Here is a 25,775-nt window from a genome sequence, read left to right on the forward strand (position 1 = left end):
TTCATCAATTTTTCCTGATAACTCAAGGAGAAATGCTGCTAATCATTTATTGTTGATTTATATCAAAAATGAATAATTTTCCATTAATATGGACATCTGTCATGTATTTGTTGCAATTTTGGGGGATAACTGTGGGGAAAATTTCATTAAGTCTTACAATGCAGGATTTTAAATGTTTCTATGCAATATGGGACACATAATTGAATAACCTAAAAAATAATTTCCCCACTCAGTATGTAACAGTGAGAAAAAAAGTCTGGTAGAGGTTAAAAAAAAAGGCAAAGAAAATCAGGAAATTCTGAATAATCTAACAGTTTGCATTATCTCTAGCGTTTAAGTTTTGAAATAATCAAACAACCAATGTTCCAGAAATAAAAATTTGGTTAACTCTGAAGTACCAAGCTTCTTTGAAGACACAAACACACACACATACATGTTTGCAGCCATAAAGCTATATTGCTTGCTACAAGCCCTTGAAAACTTTCTAGTTAGCAATCATTATCCTTAATCTATTCTCAAAAAACTCTTCCTCAAGAAATTATTTTAGAACTGAAGAGATATCTATCACTTGAAGTAATTTGCACATTGTGCAAAATTTGTGGTTTAGAAATTTGACACAAAATAGGTTTTAAAATAAACCAGTATATTTTTTGAATTACAGGTATCTATCTGAAATAATGAGGAAGTTATATGAAATATAGTTTCTTTCAATTTACGAACAGATCTTATCTTCTTTCTCTACTTTATTCCATAGTACAGATTTTAAAACACTGAAGATTAGTGCCTTTGGTAAGCTAAAAATTGTAAAAGCAACAACAAATTTGACTTATGCCCACTTAATTCAGAACTATTCAAACACAATTCCTTATTTACACACACACACACACACACACACACACACACACACACACACCATAAATATGGCAGTTTAGTTCAACAAATACAAGGAATTATCCCTAAATCCATAATGACATTTAGAAAGGCAGATGTGAGACATGACTATACAATAACAGGGCTGCTATTTTACCAAATGTAAGAAGTTACACATCTAAATAAATGTTCCTTCTGCATAACCTTGAGAGGCTATACACTTATGTCACCAATACTGGTACCCCTCAAGGAACAATTTTGGAACTCTCCAGTGGGAACTAGTTTCAGGAGCACTTTATAAATCACTACTTACTTAGCAGTATCTTCTTGTGGACCCAAACAGTACTACCCAGGGTTGATTATGCACTTTATTCATCAGACTTAACTCTAAAAGACCTTTGGCTATTTCCAAAATCAAAGCCACTCATAAAGGTGAAAACTTTGACACCACTAGAATATTAAAAAGAATATACTACAGGCTCTGAAAACTATTCCAAAAGGATGAACCACAGAAATAATCTGAGCACTGGCAGCATTGTTGCAATAGATATAGATCTGCCTTTGGTGGCTGTTTGGAGTGACAACTCTCATTTAGATGCCTAAGTCCTTTTAAAATTGTTTTAAAAATTAACCACATTACTTTAAGTTACACGCCATGTAAATCTTTAAATTCCTAACTCTGAATTTTAAGTCTTAAATGTAAAAATTTATCATGTTCATGTCTGTATATATATATTTAAAAAAACCCCTAACTGAATTAAAATCTTTATCAAATATTTGATTATTTCTTGCTTCTGAAACTACAGGATAAGACATTTTTAAAAGTCCTATTTATTTCTTTTAGGAAGATTTGATTTATAAAGATTCAAATGAAATTTTTATTATTGGTCATAATATAAAGGGTTCTGAAGCTTTTACTCTAAGGAACATAACAAACGACAGAGTAAGGATTACAATATATGAGTGAAGTTCAACTAAGAAGTGCCAAACATTTTTAAGAAACTAAAGTGTCCTAAAGCAGTACAAACCAACAGCTTTCTGCTGAACTTTCAAAAATGACTTTTAATTTTCATTCAAAAAGCCTGAAACTTCTAAACACGTTTGTACCTCCATTCAATCACCTTTCTGATATACAATCAGCTTAAAATAAGATTTCTCTATGTTCATCTTTTATAGCTCCAATATATTATATACTTAATATATAATATGTACAATACATATATGTATTCAGCAGGACTAAGAAATATTTTTAAGTTTGATCAGTGCTGATAAATATTTTTATAGTGTTTTAAGATAAATTTGTCCAATAATATAGAAAAACGCAGAAATTGAGGCCCATCCAAATTTGTGAGATCCAATCTTAGCAGCAAGCTGCTAAAAGCAATTGTTCATATGGCCATTTGTTGTTGTTGTTTTAAAGAACTGCAGAGATCAAGACAATGTACATTTTAAAATAACAATTCCTGCTATGCTCAGGCAGCAATGCTTGCTGATAATATGCACTTACATCTCCATTAAATTAAAATACGCTACTGCTTCCTTTGCTGTAATATACAGCAGCTGTTTCTTCTTTCCTGTTGGATTTGTTGTAGTTGCTGTTACTTATCTGGAAGAGCAACTAAAACAGTTCCAACAGAAGTTTATTTGTTTCTCCCTTGTCTCCCCCCAAGTATGGCTCAGTTTCAAGATTGTTCTCTAGACAGCCACCATTAAAATTACCAGTACCTTAGTACCATTAAAAGACATCAGACAATGACTGAAATCATAAACATAATTTCAAGAACAGTTAGGTGTTACTGTAAACCAAGGTATCACAAGCATTTAAATAGCCCTCTTACATCGGTACATATATATGTATATACGTGTGTACACACACATATGTACATACACATGCATAACCACATATATACACACATAGATATGTGTATATATATTTATCTATAGAAAGAAAAGTCACAGTCCTACTGTCACGATTCAAAAGTTACTCACCTATTTACATAACAAAAGTAATAAACCAACTTGTGATTTTAAACATTAAAACATCAATTCACCCTGAGAAGACAGAGGAAGAATTAAAAAAAAGAAGCTACTTGGATGATATGTATTTTTCTTCAGTCTTTCTGCTTTCTTCTGATTTTCCTCAGCCCTTTCTTCAAAGGCACATGGACACCAAACTAGGTTGCCTTCGCTATCTTTTACTGTTGTTGTCTTTGTTAGCTGATTAGTTTATGCCACAGTTAGGTACTGGTGATAGAAAAGTCCAAAAAGGCTTGTGGCAAAGAGGCAAGCAGCAATCCACCAGGTCAGAAAGGACAAGAGTCCTCGGAAGAGCAGAGGAGTGAAGATGGTCTTTAGGCTGCCCAGTGCCATTGTTATCTGCGTAACAGTTACCTTCATTTTTTCATCAGTAGATGGTATTTCAGAGTGAACAGAACCAGAGAATGGATGGTTCTCCACTAGAGAGTCAGAGCTAGACTCGGAATAAATCCCCCACGAATGATTACCTGTAAAATCCAAATTAACAAATGAAACATGAATGGGAACAGGTTCAAAAAGCCTTGATTTTTGAAGTGAGACATGAATGTCAAAATTCTCTAGCCAAACTTCGCAATTAAGAACAATAAAAATTACTAGGCCATCAGATTATTACTTGATGTGGCACATAAAATTAAAACAAAGGGCAACTGGTAACATGCCCTTGATAAAAATGGTTATTGAACCTGAGTAAATGACAAGACTATATACAATCTGACCTTGAAAGTAAAACACGGAAAAAAGACCTATTTCTTTATTGATTTCTAATCAGCGTGGGGCAAGTCACTTAACCTCTTTAAACTCTTGAAACCTTTTCAATTTCTTCATTTATAAAATGAGAAGACTGGACTTAGAGAATCTCTGAGATCTTTTCCAGCTCTGAGCCTACAATCCTCTGGAAACTAAAATATGGTAAGATAATGAAAAATATTTTCTCAATGAAGGGCATGGCCATAATAATAATAATGATGGTTACTAACATTTATTGTATTTTATGACTTAAAAAAACCACTTGCATTTATTATTTTATTTAGCTTTCATGACAACCCTATGAAACAGGCACCATAGGCATTGCCCTTCCCATTTCACAGACAACAAAAAGGAAAATCATAGCACATTAAGTGACTTAGCTAGAGTAAATTAGCTAGTATGCGTCAGAAGAAGTACTTCAAGCAGGGTATTGCTGACTGATCACAAAACTATGACTCTTCGGTTATTAACCAACCATAGCTTTAGCTAGAACACACAAGGTGGACAACAGATTAGGTGTCTTCTTAAAAGTCTTCACTATTCTATGTATGATAAACTCTCAATATCATAAGAACATTTTAAAAAAGAAATAACTAGCAATGTCAATGCTAGAGGCCAATAATAACTTTCAGAAAGTTTTCATCATACACTCTTAGTTCTGTATTTACAACTATCTCTTCTCTGTATCATATCTCTAGATTTCCCAGGTTATCTATTAAACCCATTCACACAACACTTGTAGCTTCCTCTGGTCTCTCCAAACACACCTCCTGATGAACCTGTTAGATAAAAGGTTATCAATCTGATCAGCAACTCTTGAATCAAGCCAAGGAGGCACAACATTAGGGAGACTTCACACTTTTTAGTGCTGAATTCTAATCCTCTCATCAGAAATTTTCTAGAATGAAGTGTACAAATGAGAGATAATAAAGCTAATAATTTAGTTCAAATAAACATTCTACATAGTGAAAGTCAGTATTGGTAGAATGTTGTTAAACTTCTTAAAACATTAATAGCAACTTAATTCTAGTAATGAGTTTTTAAGAGACCCATCCTCTTGCTACATACAAACTGAGATGAATATGTAATAGAGGTTGACCAATGAACTCATTTAAAACTGAAAAATTAATAGATGGTTGATAATCCTCTTAAAGATATAAACACAAAGCATGGAGAAAAATAAGTTAGGCATGAAATCAAAACTTTATGATTTTGAGCTTTTAAAGACAAGCAGATGAAATTTTTTTATAATAGTTATTCCCGCTTTTTAGAATACAAGTTTTTTTTTGAGATGGGTGCTTGAGAGCACTCACTCTTCATATTTTACATGTCAGTGTGTTATGAATCCAACATAGCTAGAGAGAATACAAAAATCATGGCTGAGGCATGCGTACCTAGTGTTTTCAAAAGTAAGGTTGTGTGGAGCAGCATGACCAGAGGTGCCACGTACTGCAGAGCAATTACGCAAAGGTAATAAAACACTCTCGCCACCTAAAAACAACAAAAATCTTGAGTGACTAAAAATGCTGAGAACCTTAATACAACTATCACACTCAACTTACTAATTTTCACAATATTACAATTGCTTCAATATTGCATTTCAAAAAAGATCTTATTGTTCAAAAGGATCACAAATTCTTGTATTGGCATATAAAAATGTGAAAAAAGTTAAATACTTTTTCAAACTCACTCATTGTTTTTCTTATGGACGTAACGGAAAATCGGTAAAAAATCCCTTATATTGATATCACTCAAAGGCCATGTTAATGGAATATGTGTACTTGACAACTGGAAATTAAACCAAGAGTTAATATTTCAGGAAAGTGAGTATCCTTAAAATCAGATTTAGTGGTATCTTAAATCACTAAAAATACCATGCAAAACTATGAAGGTAAACACTATTCTGTAAAGACCAAATTCAACTCTAGAGGAGCAAACAAACATTTTTTATGGCACCTACTATGTGCCGGGCATTGTGCTAAGGGTTTTACAAATATTATCTCATTTGAGGCTCACAACAACCCTGCGAGGTGTTATTACCCCCATTCTACAGATGAGGAAACTGAGGCAGACAGAGGTTAAGTGACTTCCCCAGTGTCTGAAGCTGAAGTTGACCTCAAGTCTTCTTGTCTCTAGACTCAGTACACTACCCACTGAACCATCCAGCGAACTTACTCTAGGCAAGTAGTACTCCTGATGGTCAAATTTCGATTAAGATGGGACTACAGGAAAGAAAAAAAAAACACCTTGAAAAAGGGTGCAGGATTCACATAACTGTTAATGGTGGTAGGTGGTAAAACTATGAAACTCAAAAATGGAGAGTAGCTCACTCTTGTTTCTACCATGAGATGGAAACTGGATTACTCACATTTTTCCTTTTTTGGGTTTCTCACCATAAATCATATGCTTCTTTTGTGGTGTTCAAGTAAGGGCACAACAGGGAAAAAAAATTCTAACCCTAAAAACAAATATTCCTTACTCTGTAAGCCATAAAGACTGGATAAAGACCTATTCTGTGTAGTGTTAATAGGCTCTCTATCTTGAGACACTTAAAATCAAAGAAGGTAGAACTAGGAATAACAACGGAAACCTTTTATTTTTCTAGTACCTAGCATACAGATCAAGTTATGACTTTAGTTTTAAGGATTACCAAACAATAAGTCATTCTTATTTACTGAAAAAGTCCTCAGTGGAGATGAGTTTTTGGGAACTGGTTCTGGCCTAAAAGATGCACCATCTCATGGCATCAACCTGTTGTCACAACAGTAAAACACGGAGATTCTCGGAGACTGCTTGTTTCTGAGGCTCCCACCTTTACAGTGGTTTCAACTGGGTGAAGTGCCCATGCTTGAGATGAGATCAGACTCTGAATTAACTTCCTGTTTTACAATCGATACAGCAAGATGACTTTGGAGATGCTGCTGTATGCTGTCGGGTTTTCTCAAGACTTCATTTTGGACTACTCCATTTCCTTTACAAATGACACCTCAATTAACTGACAATCAGTAAGTACTTTACTAAGCACTTACTGTGTGAACACTTCCATAGCGTTCTCAACAGACCATCATCAATCAATGCTGAGGCCAGTGACTGTCTACCTCAGGTTGAAGTCAGTCCCTCCCTTAGCAGAAGCTCCAACTGAAGAAGAGGCTTTAAATGCCATTAGGCTCCTTTCATGTGGCAAAGCACCTGGTGATGATTCTATTCCAGCTGAGATTTACAAGGGGGAGGGGGAAGGAAGGAGACGGGTTGGTGTCCATTGCTCATACAAAAGCTGACTGAAATTTTTCTGGGCTATACGGCAAAAAGTTATCCCCCAGGAGTTCCAGGATGCCTCCACTGTCCTGACAATCACAGGAGGGCTCTCTTTCTTGGTCACTGCTGGCAAGATTCTTGCCAGAGTCCTCCTTGATAGGCAGATCCTTCCCCTGAAAGATGACCATCTACCTGAGAGCCAGTGTGGCTTCAGAAAGGGCTAAGGAATGGTCGATATGGTGACTGCTGCCTGACAACTCCAGGAGAAACGCCAAGAGCAGAACAGAGGTCTGTACACGTTTGCAGATCTGACCAAGGCCTTTGATACAGTCAGTCATGGAGACTTATGGAAAATTACGTCAAAATTTGGTTGCCCGGAGAAGCTCATCAGTATTGTATGCCAACTTCATGACGGCTTGCTTGCCTGGGTTCTGCATAATGGATGAAGGTCCTTGTGCTTTCCCAGTCACCAATGGAATGAAACAAGACTGTGTGCTCGCTCCCACGCTTTTTAGCATTTTCAGCCACATTGTCAAATGCCTTCAATAAGGACAAATAAGGTACCAAGGTCAACACAAATGGTAAAGTCTTCAACTTGAAAAGGCTACAAGCCAAGGCCAAAGCGGAGGGAGTGCTGGTGAGTGATTCTCTGTTTGCAGATGACTGTGCACTCAGTGCAGCCTCTGATGCTGAGATGCCACAAAGTATGGATTGATTCTCTGCTGCTTGTGCTAATTTTGGCCTAACAATTAACACCAAGAAAACAGTGCTCCATCAGGCAGCACCACACCAGCCATATAGAACCACTGGTTATAGCAAATGGAGAAGTTTTGAATGCTGTGGATAAGTTTGCTTACCTTGGCAGTGTACTTTCCAAGGATGTGCACATTGATAATGAGGTTGACACATGCATTGCAAGAGCTAGCTCAGTGTTTGGGAAGCTCCAAAGGAAAGTGTGGGAGAGAAGACGTATTAGACTGATTACCAAACTGAAGGTCTACAGAGCCCCTGTGCTGACCTCTTGTATGACTGTGAAACCTGGACAGTCTACCAGCGCCAAGCAAGGAAACTTAATTGCTTCCGTTTGAAATGTCTTGGGAAGATTCTGAAGATCACGTGGCAAGATAAGATACCAGACACTCAGGTCCCTTCTCAACTAAACTGCCAAGCATTCAAACTCTTAAAGCAGAGAGTGCAGCTACGATGGGTTGGCCATGTTGTTCCAATGCAAAATGTAAAGACTATTTTATGGAAAATTCACACAGCATGTGTGCAAGTGCTCACATGGTGGTTGGAAGAAGCAATATAAGGACACTCTCAAGGTCTTTCTTAAGAACTTTGGAACTGATTGTGTGACATGGGAGACACTGACACAGGCCCACTCAGCATGGCATGCCCTCAACAGAAATGATGCCATGCTCTATGACCAAAGCAAAATTGAAGAAGCTCCAAAGAAATGTGAGATGAGCAAGCTTAAAGAATCTACCTCAAATTTTGTTCAAGACCTGTGGCAGAGCATTCTGAGTTCATATTGGTCTGATCGGCCGCAGTTGGACACATTGTAGCTTGACTCTAACAGAGTAATGTTATTTTGGTCCTCTTCAAGATGAAGGACAACAATCAACCATGCGTCAGGAATTATGATAAGAGTTGAAAATTCATAGAAAGTACAAATGACCCCTCCCTTTAAAAAACTTATCTTCTCACGGGGGAAAGTGTATGTACATAAATGGGTACACGCAAGACAGGTACAGAGCAGATGGGAGATAATCTGAGAGGTGAAGGCTCTAGCACCTGTGAAGACTGTTGAAGTTCGTGCTTTCTTCACTTTTTCCTTTACTCATCTCATTTAATGATACAGTCCCCCCCTCCACTTCCTCTTTAGTGGTACCCCACCCCTTCCCCCCAATCGAAGGCCTCTCTTGATCTCTCCAGATGTCTCTTCCTCCCCAAAAGTGACTTTGTATTTTCCATGGTGTGTGAGAGTGTGTGTATAATTTAATAATTTGTGTACATTATTGTTTTCTCCTGAGAGAAGGCAGGCTCCTTAAGGTCAGGGACCGTTCAGCCTTTGTCTTTGCATTGCCAGTGTCTCGGCCAGGACTGGGCACACAGAAGGCATTTAATGCCTGCTGAACTGAATTCTGTTATGTATACTGAAAAGAAAATCAACCTATGGGCTAGGATTAGTGTTGTACTAAGTTAACTGAATGCTGTTTTCTTGATAACAAGGAGATTGCCTCGTTCCATCAAAATATTTACCATTTTCTGCAAATCAACGGTACTTATTCGGCCGGCTTCCTTCTTCATCTGGTCCACACACTTCTGGGCTAAGTTCAGGTATGCTTGCAGGTGACTGCGCATCAGAGCCAACCTCAGAGCACACAGGAGGATGATCAACCACAACCGCACAGTATCAAAAGTACTTTCTGTCATCCTGCGGATTAAACAAGCGGAGAAAGTATCGTCAGAGGTCAGTGGAGTTACTTTTCATTGTGGATACCTGAACACATGGACCCCAAGGAGAAGGGAAAGTGCAGCAGCCTTAAGAACCCTAACATTCTGCAGCAAAGTCTTCTGTAATGGGGTTCTCTTAATTGACCAGAGATGCTAAAGTTAGACACTGGAAAGAGAACAACTCTAAACTGGGATTTGATCACCTCAACATCAGGACTTCATGATCTCAAATGAAAAAGGCTCTTGAGGGCTGTATTCCACATCTTTAATATGTAGCTTAATCTTCTTTTCCAGTGTAAAAAAACCACCACTAGTCCATGTTTAAATGTTCCTATCTTAATAAGCTAATGAATTATATGGGTATTTTAATGTCTATCTGTAATCCCCTCTGTTAAAGTTATTCTAACATAATTTATTATATTGAGCAGGGTTGAGGGGAGGAAACATGTTCATGAAGGTCTATCTCTATTGCATGTATGGCTGCATGTGTGATGGCCTGTGTGAATATATATCTGGGCTGGGGTGTACACGTGTACATGCAACAAAGAATGCAGTTTGTGGGTTTACTAGGGGTGGTGTGTGTGTGTGTGTGTGTGTGTGTGTGTGCGTGTGCGCGCGCGCGCTGGGAAAAAGGTCAATGGAACTGATGGTCTGTAAAGCACTCAAGGATACCAATGCTGTCTGTGCCCACCCACTGAGAGTAGAAGAGGACTGGCATGGGAGGCTACCACATTAAAAGTTAAAGTCAAAGACATCATCAGGCTTATAGGCTACAATTGAAATCCTGATCACTGCTGGAAAGCCCAAAAGCCCCTCACTGTGTTGATGTTCTCACACTTGCCCCTCCTCAGAAAAGTACATGACTGGCTCAACCCTGCTTATTCCTGGGAGAGGAATCATCTAAAATGGGTACTGAGGCCTCCTGGCCTCTTCCATCTCCACGTGTCCCTTCACTGACTTTAGTCTCAGGCACTCTTTTATCATGCTTATATCTTATGTGTACTTAGTTGTCTGCAACTCTTCTCCCCCACTAGATTACGAGCTCCTTGAGAGCAGGTACTGGGTTTTTTTTTTTTTGGTGGGGAGATAGCTTTCTCTATATCTCTAAACAGTTTGCACAGTTCCTGAAACACTGTAGAAGTACACATAAATGCATGTGGACTTTAATAATAACTAACATTTATTTGCTTCTTTATGGTTTGCAAAGTGTTTAACACATATTATTTTACTTTATCATCACCATAGGTCATCATTTGCACTTTTACTTCAGGGGATCTGTGGTTGCATTAGGGCTCATATTCCCTCCATTGATGCAACCCAACCATGCTTGTCCATGTCCTTCCATAAACTATCAAGGGGGGAAGAAAATGTTTACCTAACACTCTAAAAGTCTTTCTTTAATTCTTTTAATATTTTATCTATATTAATAAAGGTCCTCTGGATGCTTCCATTTGTGGATGACAGACAGACTACTAGATGGAACACTGCAGAGCTTCCTGGCAGAGATCCAATCTGAATATTCTGGCCCAACAAAACTCATAAGAAAAATCAAATAAGTGAAGAACAACTAATGTTTTGATTATGATGTGCAGTTAGTTGGACAACTTATAGAATTCATCAATGTATATCTGGACAGACACTGCAAATGAAGAACAATTTGGACCTAGAACAAAAGAGGAAAAAGAAAAGAGGCTGGATTGTCTTAAGGAAACTGCAAAGGTCCTTTAATAACTCCAAACATTCCAGAAACCAAAGTCAATTTTAAATAACAATATTCTATTGGAGGTACTGTATGTCTGTGAATCACAGAACAAATAGTCTCTTAGGAATTAAAAATTAATATCCTCAGAGGGCAAGGGAAAAATGTGTGGTAGAGAGCAGATTTCAACACATAACAAACAGGAAACACTGAAGGAACAAGTAAAAGATACCATGAAAGAAATATATAATAAAAATATAATATGGGCTGGTCACATGGCAAGATCAGTGGTAGGAAGAGTATGTGTTCCACTGGTCTCTTCAAGATTTCAAGAGGAAATGAGGAAGGTCCCCAGCACTAAGTAGAACCACTGTGTTAAACTTATGGGAAGATACGATGAGAAGGTATAGATGGGTTATGATAATGGATCCATTTACGTATTTGAGTAGCAGTGCTACAAAGAAGCTATTCATCATAGAGATGGACTACCATCTTTTCCAATAATACATATCCTTGATGATGGCGCCTTTTGTGATACTTCTTATGCTCACGTCATTGTGATTAATGTAATAAAGCTTACAATGTGTTTGGGTCAGATGAATTTTACTTTTCTGAGACAGTAGATTTGTAGCCTATATATTTACTGAGAAAATATTGGTGTTAAAACAAAGGACTTCTGAAGCTTAGGATCTTTGAAAATACTATGTAATTTTCCAGTGCAATTAAGCTCAAAGTCCTTCTATTGCTCAACTCTAGGCTCAGCTCATTTTCCATTTGCACTGCCAATCTAAGATATACATACATGTACTGATGAACTAACTTAATACCCAATGAATGTCATAATTTGACATTAAATGAGTCTTTCATCCATTTTGGTTTTCTACTATGGCAATTTCTTTTGAGCAACTTTGGATTTCACTGTGGAGTCATCTAGTACTCTAGTAATTCATGAATCTGGAGAATCTCACTTCCTACTGTTTTGAAAGCCTATTTCTGCCAGCAGCATCTTTGCGAAGCTCAGACTAATCCTGAATCATCCCTTTAGGACTCTAGAAACCACAAGATAGTCTTGATATTCTTCCTCTGCAGGAGGTTCAGAGGAAGGGGAGGAGGATTTTCAACTGCTATCAACACAACAGCAATATATTCTGGTATGGTCCAGAATAGCTTTTCTCAAAGCATCTTCCCAAGATCCATAAGCCCATTTTTCAAAGGATCTTTGAGATCAAAACTACTTATCATAATAATATCAAACATTTATATTTCTAATATGGTAAATACTGACAGACATAATCCACATAAAAAGAAGCTCTTTGGAGGTGATCCTCAAAAAACTGCAATAATATAAAGTGGTCCTGGACCAAAAAGTATGAAAGCTGCTGGGCTAGAAGAACCAAAATGCTTGGGTCCTTACTTATCTGGTACTCCCAGGCTTCTTAGACCCTGGAATTTTTAGGTTTAGGGCTATGTTGAACTAGATTTCTGTTTGATTCACCTCCTGAGACTTTCTCAACATTTTCAAAATGCTTCAGGGCAAATCAAGTACAAACTAATAAATTAAAACCAAAAAATGTGCAAAAATGAAAATCTGTTAAAATGACAAAAGAAACCCATCTATAACCAAAAATGTGCAAAAATGAAAATCTGTTAAAATAACAAAATAAACACATCTATAATAATAATTTTTAAAAAACCAACTCATTAACTTCTTCCTTAGGGCATGGAATGGGGTAAGTTGAAAACCAAATTGATAAGACAGAAACTTAGGAACACATCTCTTCAGTTGCTTATCCATTCCTCCTACAAAAGGTAATGTATTTGTGGAGATAAAATAATCAAAGATTGATGGAGACTAAGATAGAGTAGCTAGAAAAAAAAAGATTATAGTCATGAAACATCAGTGGATTGAGAGTGAAAGAGTAGAGTAGATTAGACCAGCTGATTTTTACGTCAGACCAAATGAGATAAAGACAATGAGATTAAGTGTAGTGAAAGAAGAACACAGAAAAGTTATAGTTCATAACTTCAAATAGTTTTTTATCTGGACTTCAATACATTGAAATGATGGTGTTTGTTCCTGTTCACTAAGTTCATAATAAAAAATGAGTTAAAAAAGTCTACTGATAATGACAGAAAGTAGAGCCAATATGCAGTGTGCATAAGGGGACTACCAGAAGATAATTAGAAAATGTTGTTGAGCCATGTCTGACTCTCCATGACCCCATTTGGGGTTTTCTTGGCAAAGGGTAGTTTGCCACTCCTTTTTCCAGCTCATTTTACGGATGAGGAACTGAGGCAAACAGGGTTAAGTGACTTGCCCAGGGTCACACAGTTAGTAAGTATCTGAGGTCAGATTTGAACTCAGGAAGATTGAGTCTTCTTGACTCTAGGCCCAGCACCCTATCCCATGCTCCATCTAGCTGCCCTGAAAATATGACTTTGTTTTTTAATGGAAGAAAAGAGGTCTGAAGAATCCTAAAGAAGTCTGAGGTCTTGTATATAGTCATATGGTTTACATAACCTAATTTATAGTGCTTAGAAAAATGTGGACCCATAACAAATCATCCACTGAGGTAGTAGTATGATACGACGGAAAAGGGAATTGGATTGGATTTGGGAGGCAGAAGATCTGGGTTCACAGCCGAGTTCAGCCGCTCGGATATGTCATTTAACCTCTTTTAAGAATCCCTTTGCTAATCAGTAAAATGAGGATAAGAGCATTTCCAACATTTACCTGACAGTTCACTACAGCTGAGGTGTCAAACTGGAGGCCTGCAGGCCAGAGCCACAAGCCCCTGAGGCCCTACCAGACTAAAATGTTTAATGAAATAAACAAAAATACAATACATAGATAACAACACAGATAATGTCAATTTGTGATTTTCTAAGTCAACATGGTGGCCAGCAGGGATCCATTTCTATTTAAGTCTGACACCACGGGTTTAGAAGGGGATCAAATGAGATGATGTAGTATTATACAGTCTCCTAGGTTTAGAGCTAGGTTATCTTCAGAGATCACCTAGTCTAATCTCCTTCATTTTATAGTGGAGGGAACTGAGGCCAGAGTGATTAAGGGACTTGCCTAAATTTACAGAGGTACTAAGTAGCAGAGCTAAGTCATGAACCTGGCTACTCTTGATGCCAAATCTAACTCTCTTTCCTACTGTATCATGCTGCTTAACTATTATTACCAAATATTCAGTAAGTAACTTAAATTGATTCTGCACTAGATCTCAAGAGCCCCAGCTAGGTGTAGGATGGAGAGGTATGGTGAATTAAGGCAGAAAAATCCTCTATCAATCATTTCTGAGAATTTGGTAGTATTTAAAATACACATATTTATATGTATATATAAATCTATCTATGTGTGTGTGAGGTGCATGTATATAAACACATAACATTCACATATATACATACATGTGTGTTTGTACAGTGGCATGTTTTTTGGTCACAGTGCCGCCTTCCGGATTTCCTCATATAAGTATATAGACTTGGTTTACTTAAATAACTAATACTGTTACCAAAAGAATACATAAATATTTGAATCCATTTCAGAGTTGAATCTACATTACAACCAATTTTGTTCTTAATTGCAAACAAGGGACTTCCCAGAAATAATTGTGCCTATACGACAGAAGAGAAACCTGTCACTTACTTCCTCTACCACCCTGCACTCTTGATTGATAGGCCGCCTGCCTGGGTCCTTTCACAATCTACCATGTGGGCTGCAAATTTTAAATAAACCTTACTGTCTCTGTCTAATTACTTAATGGAACTGTCTGACAGTTGGAGAAAGTCAATCAGGGGTGGAATAGAGGTGAGAGTTTAGTTTCACTTCCAATGTTTGGGAAGCTGGGATCAAGAAACAACGAGATAGAGATAGAGGCTGAGAAAAGGAAAGAGATAATAAAGGGTAAGAGCCCACATCTTCTGCAGTGACACTGTCCTTCTTACAATTTAAATACACAGTGGAAGAGGAAACTGACATTCTACTACCCTTCTCCCATCTTCTTTTATTAGAACTTGGGGGTTAGAGAAGATTGCATAAATTCAAGTCCAATGACCAAGTTACAAGCGAGACAGGAGAATTTTGAATCAGGAGCAACATCATTCATTGAAGAAACACTTAACAAGAGCCCACTGTATACAGAGTGCCCCACTAGGCATAAAGTTTAGATGAGACACAGTGCCTTCCCATACAGAGTTTAACATTTCCTCTAACCTTAGGATGATACAGAATCTAGATCTAAATGGGCCCTCATAAGTCATCTACTCCAACCTTTTCATTTTACTGTTGAGGAATACAAATAATAAGGCACTTGGCACATGAGTTTTTAAATACAGACCAATGAAGGTATAGTAAAACTGGATAATTGTAAAAGTACTGTTTTAACTTTAAATAATACAGATGCTATTAAAAACAAAACAACTCTGATGTAATTTATCACCCAAAATGTATATTCCAGGACAAATATAATCTAAACCTAAGGGAAGTATAGTCATAATATGGCCTTTTGTTTTTTGGTGTTCTTGTTACATTGATTCAATATCTAGGTGTTCTTGTTACATTGCAAGCAGTTTTAAATTATATGTTTTTCACTCCAAATTCCTTAATCTATGAACTTGTTATAGCTGGATAATGATACTATTTTTTTCTTTCACACTGCAAGAATACAAAATCTAGGACCAATGAAATCTAATGGTTTGTGACTTCAACTTTGATGACCTAAAGTTTACTTTTACCTAGTGAAATATCAATGATGCAAACCTTTTAAATAATGTTCTTCTTGCCTATTATCTTTTTTGTTAAAAAATTTTTTTCTAATGATTTTCATTAAAATAGCATTTCAACGATAACATAAGGTCAAAAAAGTATTTTATTATACAAAAGATGCAGCTGAACAAAATCAATCAGAAAATTGTATGAATGATTATTTTAAAATACAAAAAAGAATGATACTTACAAAGGAACACTTTCTTTACCCAAAGTTGGGTTCATAATGTAGTCTTTGGTGATTGGTTTTACCCACAGCAGGACCATAAGTAAGGGTGCCAAGAAGTTTATGTGAAGTAGTGTTCTGAAAGCACATAAAGAATGATCATGACTACAGAAACAGAACAAATGCTGCTGATTAACCTGTGAAAAACTTGAGTCAGATTGAAGTTGAGAAGTTATTGCTGATACTCTAGACTTCTTACTAACACTACTACCATCACCACCTTACAATACATTGTTTTATTTTTCCCCAGAATGTGTTAATACCTAATCTCATTTGATCTTCCCAATAATTTTGTGAGAGAAATATGCAAGGCCTCATCATGACTATATACTTAGGGAACTGAAGTTCAGAAAGGATAGCCAAGGTCACATGGTTGGTCAGGGTCAGAGCTGGGATGGGAACCCCCAAGTCTCTTGGTCCTATACTCTTTCCACTGTCCCCTTTCTGCTATTCTCGTTCTTGGATTCAATAAAAAGCTAAATGAGCAGTTCTCTGAATCAAGTGTTCAATGACCCCAGTGAATTTTGAGATGTAGAGAAGTCAGTTTTTTACATTTAATGTAGCTAAAAGAACGTGTCTTCTCATTATACAGAAGAAAGTTATATCCATTTAAGTGGTAGTGATTAGAGAGGTCCATAACACTACTCTATAAGGCATATGGCAGACAAACCAGAGTGAAACACTGTTTAAATTAGAATCCCTTCAGTATGTAATGATCATGTAAAAAGTTTAAATCACATTATCAAAATCATATGTGATTCACAAATTTTCATTTCTTCTTGGATCATTAAGAACATACCTGAAATTAATTTTCATATCCTATACAAATCAAGGAAATTTATTTCACTTCTGACAAGGCAATATTCCCAATACAGTAAAGGGTTTCAGTTCATAGCTATAACTTCATTGTTAATTGTACTCGGAATTTTTATCCCATAGGGACAGATGGTTGGAAAAGATTTTTTTTTATTATTTTAGAACAAAGGCAAATTCTTTAGAACAGTTATTTTATTTTACAGGTGCTGGTTTTATTGTCAACTATCCTGAATGGCTAAAATTGAGGGGGCTCAAAGAACCATTTTTAAAAGTAAAAGGGGTGGCTCTGATATCACTGTATCTGAAAATGATAATGAATTGTGTAGGGAACAGTGTCTGAGTTAAGAAACCATGAACACCTGACAGGAAAAAGATAAAAGTTTGGCCACAGCCCTCTGGCAACATAGTAAGAGCTGATGCCCGCCATGAGGGTAACAACGTCTTTGTGCCAGTCACGCTCCTCTCAAAGCCAGGCTAGCATGCCCACACCCCTTGTATCTAGGCAGAGTGCTGTAACACAATGGGGGGTGGGGGTATTCAGGAAAGGGCTGCGGCAAACCAAAAGCCCCCCAACTCCCCCCCAAAATTCTCAAGCACACAAAAGCAGGATCTTTACAAAACCACATTTAATTCCAAGGGCCACTAAAATGTCCACAAAAATAATAAATGCTTAAATATTTTTATGAAGTGTTTCTTTCATCCAGCAGTCTGAGTAAGGCAGTGGGCTTAGCCAAAGAAAGAGGCAGTATTAGGTATGCAGTGTTGCTAGGGAACACTATAGTATCAAGGAGCAGCCCACAGCGGTTTCAGTAGCTTGTGAAGGGCTCCCCTCCACCCACCCTTTTCAGCTTATTTAAATCATAACGCTGGGGTTAGTGGACTGAAGTGTGTGTGTAGAGTGGAGGGGGAGAATCAGGTTTTTTCTTAAAAGAAGCCATTAGAGAGACGGGTGGTGGGAGAAAGGCAGGATGTAGCCAAGAGCATGCTGAGTAAAAGGAGGAAATAAAAGGGGACGAAGGGATGTGTGGTGGGAGGTGGGAATAAGTACACCCACACACAAAGCATATGCAGAAAAATGGAGGTGGGGGAAACAAAACAAAAGGACTGTCAAAATTAAATAAAGGAAAATGACACAGGTAAAAGAGATATGAATGCTCATCTCCCTAAGAAAAGACTGTAAAGAAGCACCATCATTAAATACAGGGTTTTACAGACAAGGAATGTTAGGAAATATGAATTACTCAGAGGATCCTAATGATTGTAAATAAATAGATCAAATGGAACATTTTCAACTTTGGGCTTCCACTGTAGGGGAAAAAAAAAGACTAGAGGGAAACTTGGACCCATATATAAATGGAACTGTATACAAATAACCACCTTTCCCCAGATATTCTGAATTAAAGAAAAAAAATCTATTGATAATCAGAGAGTATGTTGCAATGAGCTTCATGAACTATTTTGGAAATTCAGTAAAGCATCTCAAACTGAAAAAGTATTCAATGACACACAACAATGCAGGGCCAGAAACTAAATACCAATACTATAATTGAGAGCAATAATTTGATTAATATTTTTACAAGATTATATAATAACAACTTAAACTGTATTATCAACATCCTCAACAAAATAGTCATTTCTTGTATCGTTAACGAACGTTTTAGTGTATTTGCTGCCTAAACATAAAAGTTAAGAAAAAATCATGTGACTGGATTAAGAAAGTAAAATACATATGTCTGAATTCTAATGTTTAGTGATTATGTCACCGTGAGTATTAAGAATTTAAAAAGCACAAATATGTATTTGCGTCCTTTATATTCATCTCCAAGAACAAAATGTATTTGGAAGGGCGGGAAGGGAGAGGGTAAAAAGCTTTTAAAAATACATTGCACTAACAAAAATAAAAGTGAAAAGGGCATTCAACGTGTAGTAGAAATATGAAGTACAGTCTAAGTAGATCAAATGATTACTTCATTATTAATTTTCATTACAATAAATTGCATATACCTGCATAAGATGAAAAACATATATTTATCTGCATGTGCTTATGTACATTTTCCGCTTACTGTGTTATTTTTTCTGTTGTCAAATTCAGGGCATCCAGATGCATTTGAGCCAGCCGCAACCCAGGGAAAGTCAAAAAAGCACCAATAAGTGAACACAGAATAGCCAGGAAAAATTTGAAAGTAAGTTTAGACACAGGACCCCTAAAAAAATGAAAAAATTCATCAATATTTCCTGAAGTGACTTTATGAATTTCCTTTTTCCTATCAATTTATCCCACAAACTACATTTAGTAATCATAATCACAAACATTTTAAACAGATTCAGTTAAATTTCTGACTCAAGACAATGGTAGTGATAAAGGCAACTATAACTTCGGTTAAAATTTTCATGGGCAGAAAGTATTTAAGAGGAAAAATCAGAGAAAGCAAATTCTAGTCAGAATTGTTTGAATCTGGAAAGGCCAAAAGAAAAGCAAGTAAACAAGATTAATAATGGTAGATAGAAGCAAAGTCTAAAGGCAAAAATAATAATGTAACTTCCCCGTAACAAGGATAAAGTTTTTAGGGAACAGGTAAAGCAACAAAGATGACGCCAGAAAGGATGTTTCCTTCCCAAAAATGTAAATCTTAATTTTCAGCTAGAATATTTGGATTTTATCCTTAAAATTTTCCAAAACTTACTGGGATTCTAAACCTTGCTTTTCAAGAAACTGCATCGCACTTTCTGAAAAATTTGTAAAACCTGTAGAAAAAAAAATGGATTATTCTTATCAGGGGCAAAATACAGAATCTTTCTTTGGAAATAAAAATGCTAGAAAACAGCATCTTAAATTTTCAAGTGTCTAGCTTAGCTCTTTCATGTGCTAATTAGTATGCCACAATGCAATAAAATTTGGTTATTAACAGAAACAGTCTTTGAAAACATCCCTTTGATATTTGTACATTCCATGAACGTGAATAAAATTTGCATTAATTCTTCAGGAATTTGTTTAATTTTTTTGCATCACAGAAACATTTAACTGTAAGAAAGTTGCAGGGTGTGGATTAAAAATGAAAGGTAAGCAAATAATATCAACAAAGCAAATATTGCACAATGAAGACTAGATTCTTTTAAAAACAATGAATAGCAAATGGTGCTTTTTAAAATGGGACACAGACATTTCAAACATGAAGGAATTAAAAGTACACCTGAAACATTAAAGTTATTTTAATATAGATATGAGGGGGAGGATGACAAATTTATACATTATATATATATATATGCATTTATATGTATGTAAAATCATCTAAAGTTCAAAGCATTTATTACCTGTTTCAAGTCCAAATTCTAGGTAGTTTTCAGTAACAATCAAGATTGCCATGGCTTTGACAAAGAAAAAAAATCCAAAGGTAACACAAAGTGATCTTTCACCACCTTCTTCTACTTTGAAATAGTGTGTAGTCAGCGAAAACAGTATCTTGCTGAAGGAAAAAGAAGTTCAGGAAAAAAAAGGAACAACTTTGTGGAGTCCAATAATAGTACCACTTAACGCTACCTAAAATGCCATTAGAACTTCAACACTCTCTACAGCATACCTGAATCCGTAAAAAAATAACCTCAGGTGACTGAATATCTTTGAAAGTCAGAAGGCTTGTGGGTATCTGGCCATTCTCCCAGGAAGCAGAATGTAACATTTAAGAACACAGCAGGTTCAAGTGTGGTTTAGAATAGCCCTGACTTAGGGAAAGAGCATAAACAGTAGCAATATTGTCCTTGGACAAACAGAGTAGATATTAAAATTCAAATGAGTATCATATTGTCCTATAGGTTACTACAGTAATTTCTATGCAATAGGTTCTTGGAGACATGAAAGACCAGGAAAGAAGCCATTAGGAAACTAAGATATTCTTTCCACTACTTTGTAATTATTTTGCCTTCAATATACTAAGCAATACACAGGTCTATTTAGGAAAATCATCAGTAATTCCTAGATTGATAAGGTAGAATTTAGAACTAGGAGCCCAGGGCCTTTGAGGTCATTTAGTCTAACACTGAGGAAGAAACGGAGACCGATCGAGGCGAAGGGATTTTCCCAAGGACAAGGGTAAAGACTAGCAGCGTCAACATTCGAACTTGAGTCCTTTTGCTCCAGAACCAGGGCACACCCCATGAAGCCACACTGCCTCCAATCCTGATGCTACTTTAACCCACAGTTGGGAAACTATTTTAACTTTATATCTGGAGACACTATGGCCTTGTCTGCAAATATGGTAAGTTCAAAATTAATGTGTGTGATTCCAAGCAAGTTACTTTTCTCTGCTTCAAGATTTTCAAAGCAAAAAGGGATTCATAAGATAAAAAAAAATTACTGCTAAAATGAGCCTTAGAAATAATTTTACAATCAAATCATACTTTCAGTGACTTGATCAAAGTGAGTCTAGAGATAAAGCCGTGAACTAGAACACAGGTCTTTCTGTTTCTCTGGTGATTTTTCCATTATAGTACACTGGCTTCTTTAAAGGAAAAAAAAAATCACCTATATAAACACAAAAGCACTTATGAGTCAGACTTTAAATTCTAGCACTAACCTATTGCATTTATGCACAGAAGAAACTTCTTCTACTTACAGCAAGGGGAGATGTATTTATTCAGGTATCTGGAATTGGAAATCAATGAATTTTCCCATAGAGACAATTCTACATTGAGGGCTTAGACGCAGTTGAAATAGTCTTTATTACCCTTTTAGTCTTATATTCTAACCTTATGGGCTCAGACAGCTTGGGAACTTAACTATAACATTGTTTCTAAGGAAACACTTCTGAGTTCAAAATAACCAAGCATAGAAATCAACTCATAACACAATACCTTCACAAAGTGAGGATTATTTCTATTACAGAAGTAGGAAAAGTTAAGGGAACAGAGTTCTAGCCCTGGTTCAACCAACTAACTAGCTATGTAACCTTGGACAAAGCACATTTTTTTCTGAGGACTCAGTTTCCTCCTCTGTAAAACTTTGAGCAGATGACCTCTAAAGCCCTTTTTAGCTCTAAGACCCTATGATGCCAAGAGGATAAAATAGACAACCTCTTTACCATTCACATAATTATAAACCCAAGAGACTTCCTGATCCTTTATGAAGCTATTAAATAAGTCTTGTTCAATATGCTTAGAAACACAATTATATAGATATTCCCCAAATTAAAACACAAACAACCGACCTATGTCTGATTCTACTCCAGGCTCTATCACTAGTCCCACTTTGATGAAATCACTGATGTGATTTGATTGCAAAATTCTTTCTGAGGTTGATTTTAGCAGTTATTTTTAAATTGCTACTTTTCCCATATCCATCTCTATGGAAATCAAAATGTCTTGGGACTGACAGCAGTCACTGACCAGACCTTGAAACCATCTGATTCAATATATTTTTACCTCTCAAATAAACTGTGCATGTATTATGCTCTCCCTTTTTCCTATCCTTTACCATTCATAGTGCCATGTATTCCACTGGAAGTAATCTTTTTTTTCAAGTACCAGCATTCAATATAAATGGATGTTTATTCAATTTGATTATTTTAACACTATATAAAATATAGTTTTTTATTATTTTACATCAAAATGCTCAAATATTTTTAAGTTACATTATTAAGTCAACAGACTGTGTATGATAGTTTAGGACCCCAAACACTATTATTCCAAAGACTGCTTCTTTGAGAAAAATATGTTTCTAAGTTCCAAATAATTGATGATTGATTATACATTATTCTGTTGACCACTCATAATCTGACATCACTCCATCTTTCCAAATTCATCTCACAATATATATGCTTCCCCCATTAGCAACTGGCCTATTCTCTAAATTCATTCAGCATTCTCTACCTCCCTGACTTTACTTATACTGTTCCCTATGCCTGCAATAACCTCACACCCTCCTCCATCTCTGCCTGACTAAATCCTACATATTCTTTAAAGGATGAGCTACCTCTCCTCAATGAATCCTTCCCTGACACGCCCCTCCCTGCCCCCTGTCAGTTTTGATCCCTCTTCACTTCAATCACTCAGAACCTGAAATAGCACTTGGTATAGCACTTGTACCCTGCTAATAGACTGTAAGTTCCAAAAGGCAGAGATTGCATTCTATTTTATTTTTTTATCTTCCCAAGGCAAACATGTAAAACACACCTGAAAGCAAACCTCTTAAAATATGCTAAAAATAATTTCTTTAATCTGTAAGCCATTATAGTTAGATTTCTTATTCAAAGCCACTCTTTGATGAGCTGGGAACTTCTTATAATCCTACCACTTCCTGGTCAATTCACCAAAGTCTGTATGGGACTATCTAGAAAGGGTCCTCAATGATGAGGGGAAGTGTGATACATCAGGAAGAGCTATGTCCAAATCTTGTGTCTGATACTTACTAGCTGTGGACAAAGCATAAGTAAGATTTAAGCTAATTTACTCCTGAGATGTCCCACATAATGTAAAAATGTTTAGTGTGAGTTAAGGAACGTAATTTGATGCCATACTATGTATATTTGCCACATATAATAAATACATATATCAAATTCTGTTATTTTACTCATGTTGAACATTTTGAAATTAAACAGGATTTTTACTAAATGGAAACTATTAAGATTGACCATTTTTGCTCTTTAGTCTGTTGCATATATTGAAAACATAAGAAAATATCTACCCATCTACTCTCCTGCACTTTTTGGTCCATATATCAGTGAATGTAGGTATTAAATATATTAAATCTCAGAGACAGGTCAGGTCACCTAGTCAAATTCATATATTGAAAGAAATTCATTTTCCATCTAGCCTTCCCATAAATGGTCATCCAACTTGCATTTCAAGAGTACAGTGGCTCCTTGCAGTGAAGGAGCCCACTCCACCGTCTGACAGCTCTAAATGGCTTTGTCTTTTCCCCAGAGTTTAAAAGTAGAAAGTAGAAAAATCATTGAGGTTGGAAGATTGAATAAGTTTTTTTTTTATTTTCTCTATTCACTACTAATCTATCCTAGAATTCACTGCAACTTATGTGTATTAATAGCTAAATTTTAACCAAAGAATCTTTTTCATTAAGAACTGAAACTAAACTCAGTTAAATTAAATGCTTTACTTAAATGTCCTCTAAACAATATTCAATACCTTAGCTAAATATCATCCTTCAGTTTTTTTATTGCAATCAAACTTTAAAAAAAATTAGTCTCTTCTGAATTTATGCCAACCCCTAGAAATTCCTAAACTCTACTGAAGCAAAGAAGTTGGTCTGCAGAAATTTCCATAAAATCTGTCGACTTTTTCCAGATATTTAGTATGAGGGAAGGGGAGAGACAATCATATTTCAGGCAAGATATTTCCATAACATACAAACATACACACACACACACACACACACACACATATAAAAGCAGAGTTTCACTCATCAACAAATCTGATAAATTTCCCAAATTGGAGAGGTTCCTATTTTCAGGGCAAGGTTGTATCCTAGGATTCTTCTTCTGCACCCCCCCATTCCATTTAAAGATCTCAAAACCATCAGTAGGAATTAATAAACCTTTACTAAACTTTAACCTGAGCTTTCTCACTGTTAATTACAATTTTAAGATTAAGGCAATTGCTTTAGCAATTGGGAAATGTTTAAGAATGGTGTGATCTTAGATTTGACAGAAGGCTTATTGGAGTAGGATATAAGTGGTCAATTTCAATTAAATGTTAAAATTGTTATATTTCAATGAATTCAATATGATCATTATGAATTATGTTGATGGAACATGACAAAAATTTTATCTCTTACGTGTTCACTTCCTACAAAACTTAATTATTATGCATGTTCTATCACTACTTTTTGCAAGCCATTGTTATTCACTTGACATATTCACATTTTGATGTGTGTGATCTTCCCTGACATATAAGTTAAGAGAGTTTGCTGTGATATAAGGTGAATGAACCATTTATCCCTTGGAAAAAACATAGGAAGACTATTATATCAGAATAAAAACCAATCCTTCCCTTCAACACTAATTAAATACCCACTATTTACACATGAATTGTTTTAGGTAACGGGGAGATAGAAAGACAAATAAGCCATGATCACTTCTCTCAAAGAATTTATACTTGAGTAGGGTTGATAAGTGGCACAGATTATATCTAAATTGTCAGATGAGAATATAAATGTGTAAGAAAGGCACAGCCAATCTTTGATCAGGACAGGAACATACTATTTTCAGTTATGCAAAACTTTTCTGTCTTCTGATACTTACCAGGGTTTAGTGAAATTCCAGAATCATATACAGAAGTTGAAAGTAAACTGAGTAATTGAAAAAAGTGATTAAATGTTGATTCCTTCCCAGTAGTTCAAAGGACCAAGAAAGGCTGCTTTCTAAAGGCAAAACCAAGGTTCTCCTGCACAAGATATTCTTGCTACTCTCTTACTTTAAAGCTCTCATTAGGCTAGAATGCTGGCCTATAGTAATGGGATGGAATTTAATAGGCACAAATGTACAACTAAGTACATTTAAACTTTTGAGTTAAAAAAAAAATCAACCTTCCAAGTATGAATTGGGTAGGCATGACCAAACAGGAGTTTGTCTCAAAAAGATGTGGGGGTTTCAAAAAATTACAATCTCAATGAGTCAACAATTTAACATGGAAGCCAAAAATCTATGTTGCAATTTTAAGCTGAGGAGCAGTGTACAGGACTTGGGACTTGATAGTCTTGCAGAACTATGCCCTCATAAACCTATCATAAACCTATATCTGAGTATTTTATTCAACTACAATATAATGCCACATTTTAGTAAAGACACAGAGGAGTTGAAGACCAAACAGAGGGCAAGCAGAATGGCAAAGGATTTAAGACTGGATCATATAGGAACTTGAACTCCCTATACTGCAAGGGCTGAGGG

General features: G+C 36.1%; 1 protein-coding gene across 1 annotated transcript in view; it reads right to left on the reverse strand.

The window, feature by feature from the left end:
• Nucleotides 1-1,592: 1,592 nt before the first annotated feature.
• TMEM161B (transmembrane protein 161B) overlaps nucleotides 1,593-25,775 on the reverse strand; it is a 108,611-nt gene continuing 84,428 nt past the window's right edge. Inside the window, exons 6-12 of the mRNA XM_036765751.1 lie at nucleotides 20,194-20,345; nucleotides 19,566-19,626; nucleotides 18,945-19,085; nucleotides 16,030-16,143; nucleotides 9,172-9,346; nucleotides 5,049-5,145; nucleotides 1,593-3,374 (exon numbers count right to left, since the gene is read on the reverse strand). Coding sequence (XP_036621646.1) covers nucleotides 3,097-3,374; nucleotides 5,049-5,145; nucleotides 9,172-9,346; nucleotides 16,030-16,143; nucleotides 18,945-19,085; nucleotides 19,566-19,626; nucleotides 20,194-20,345 — 1,018 coding nt within the window. The 3' untranslated portion in view covers nucleotides 1,593-3,096. The remainder of the gene's footprint in view (nucleotides 3,375-5,048; nucleotides 5,146-9,171; nucleotides 9,347-16,029; nucleotides 16,144-18,944; nucleotides 19,086-19,565; nucleotides 19,627-20,193; nucleotides 20,346-25,775) is intronic.

The sequence above is a fragment of the Trichosurus vulpecula genome, chromosome 1 (genome assembly GCF_011100635.1).
Source record: "Trichosurus vulpecula isolate mTriVul1 chromosome 1, mTriVul1.pri, whole genome shotgun sequence".
Classification (NCBI taxonomy): Eukaryota; Metazoa; Chordata; class Mammalia; order Diprotodontia; family Phalangeridae; genus Trichosurus; species Trichosurus vulpecula.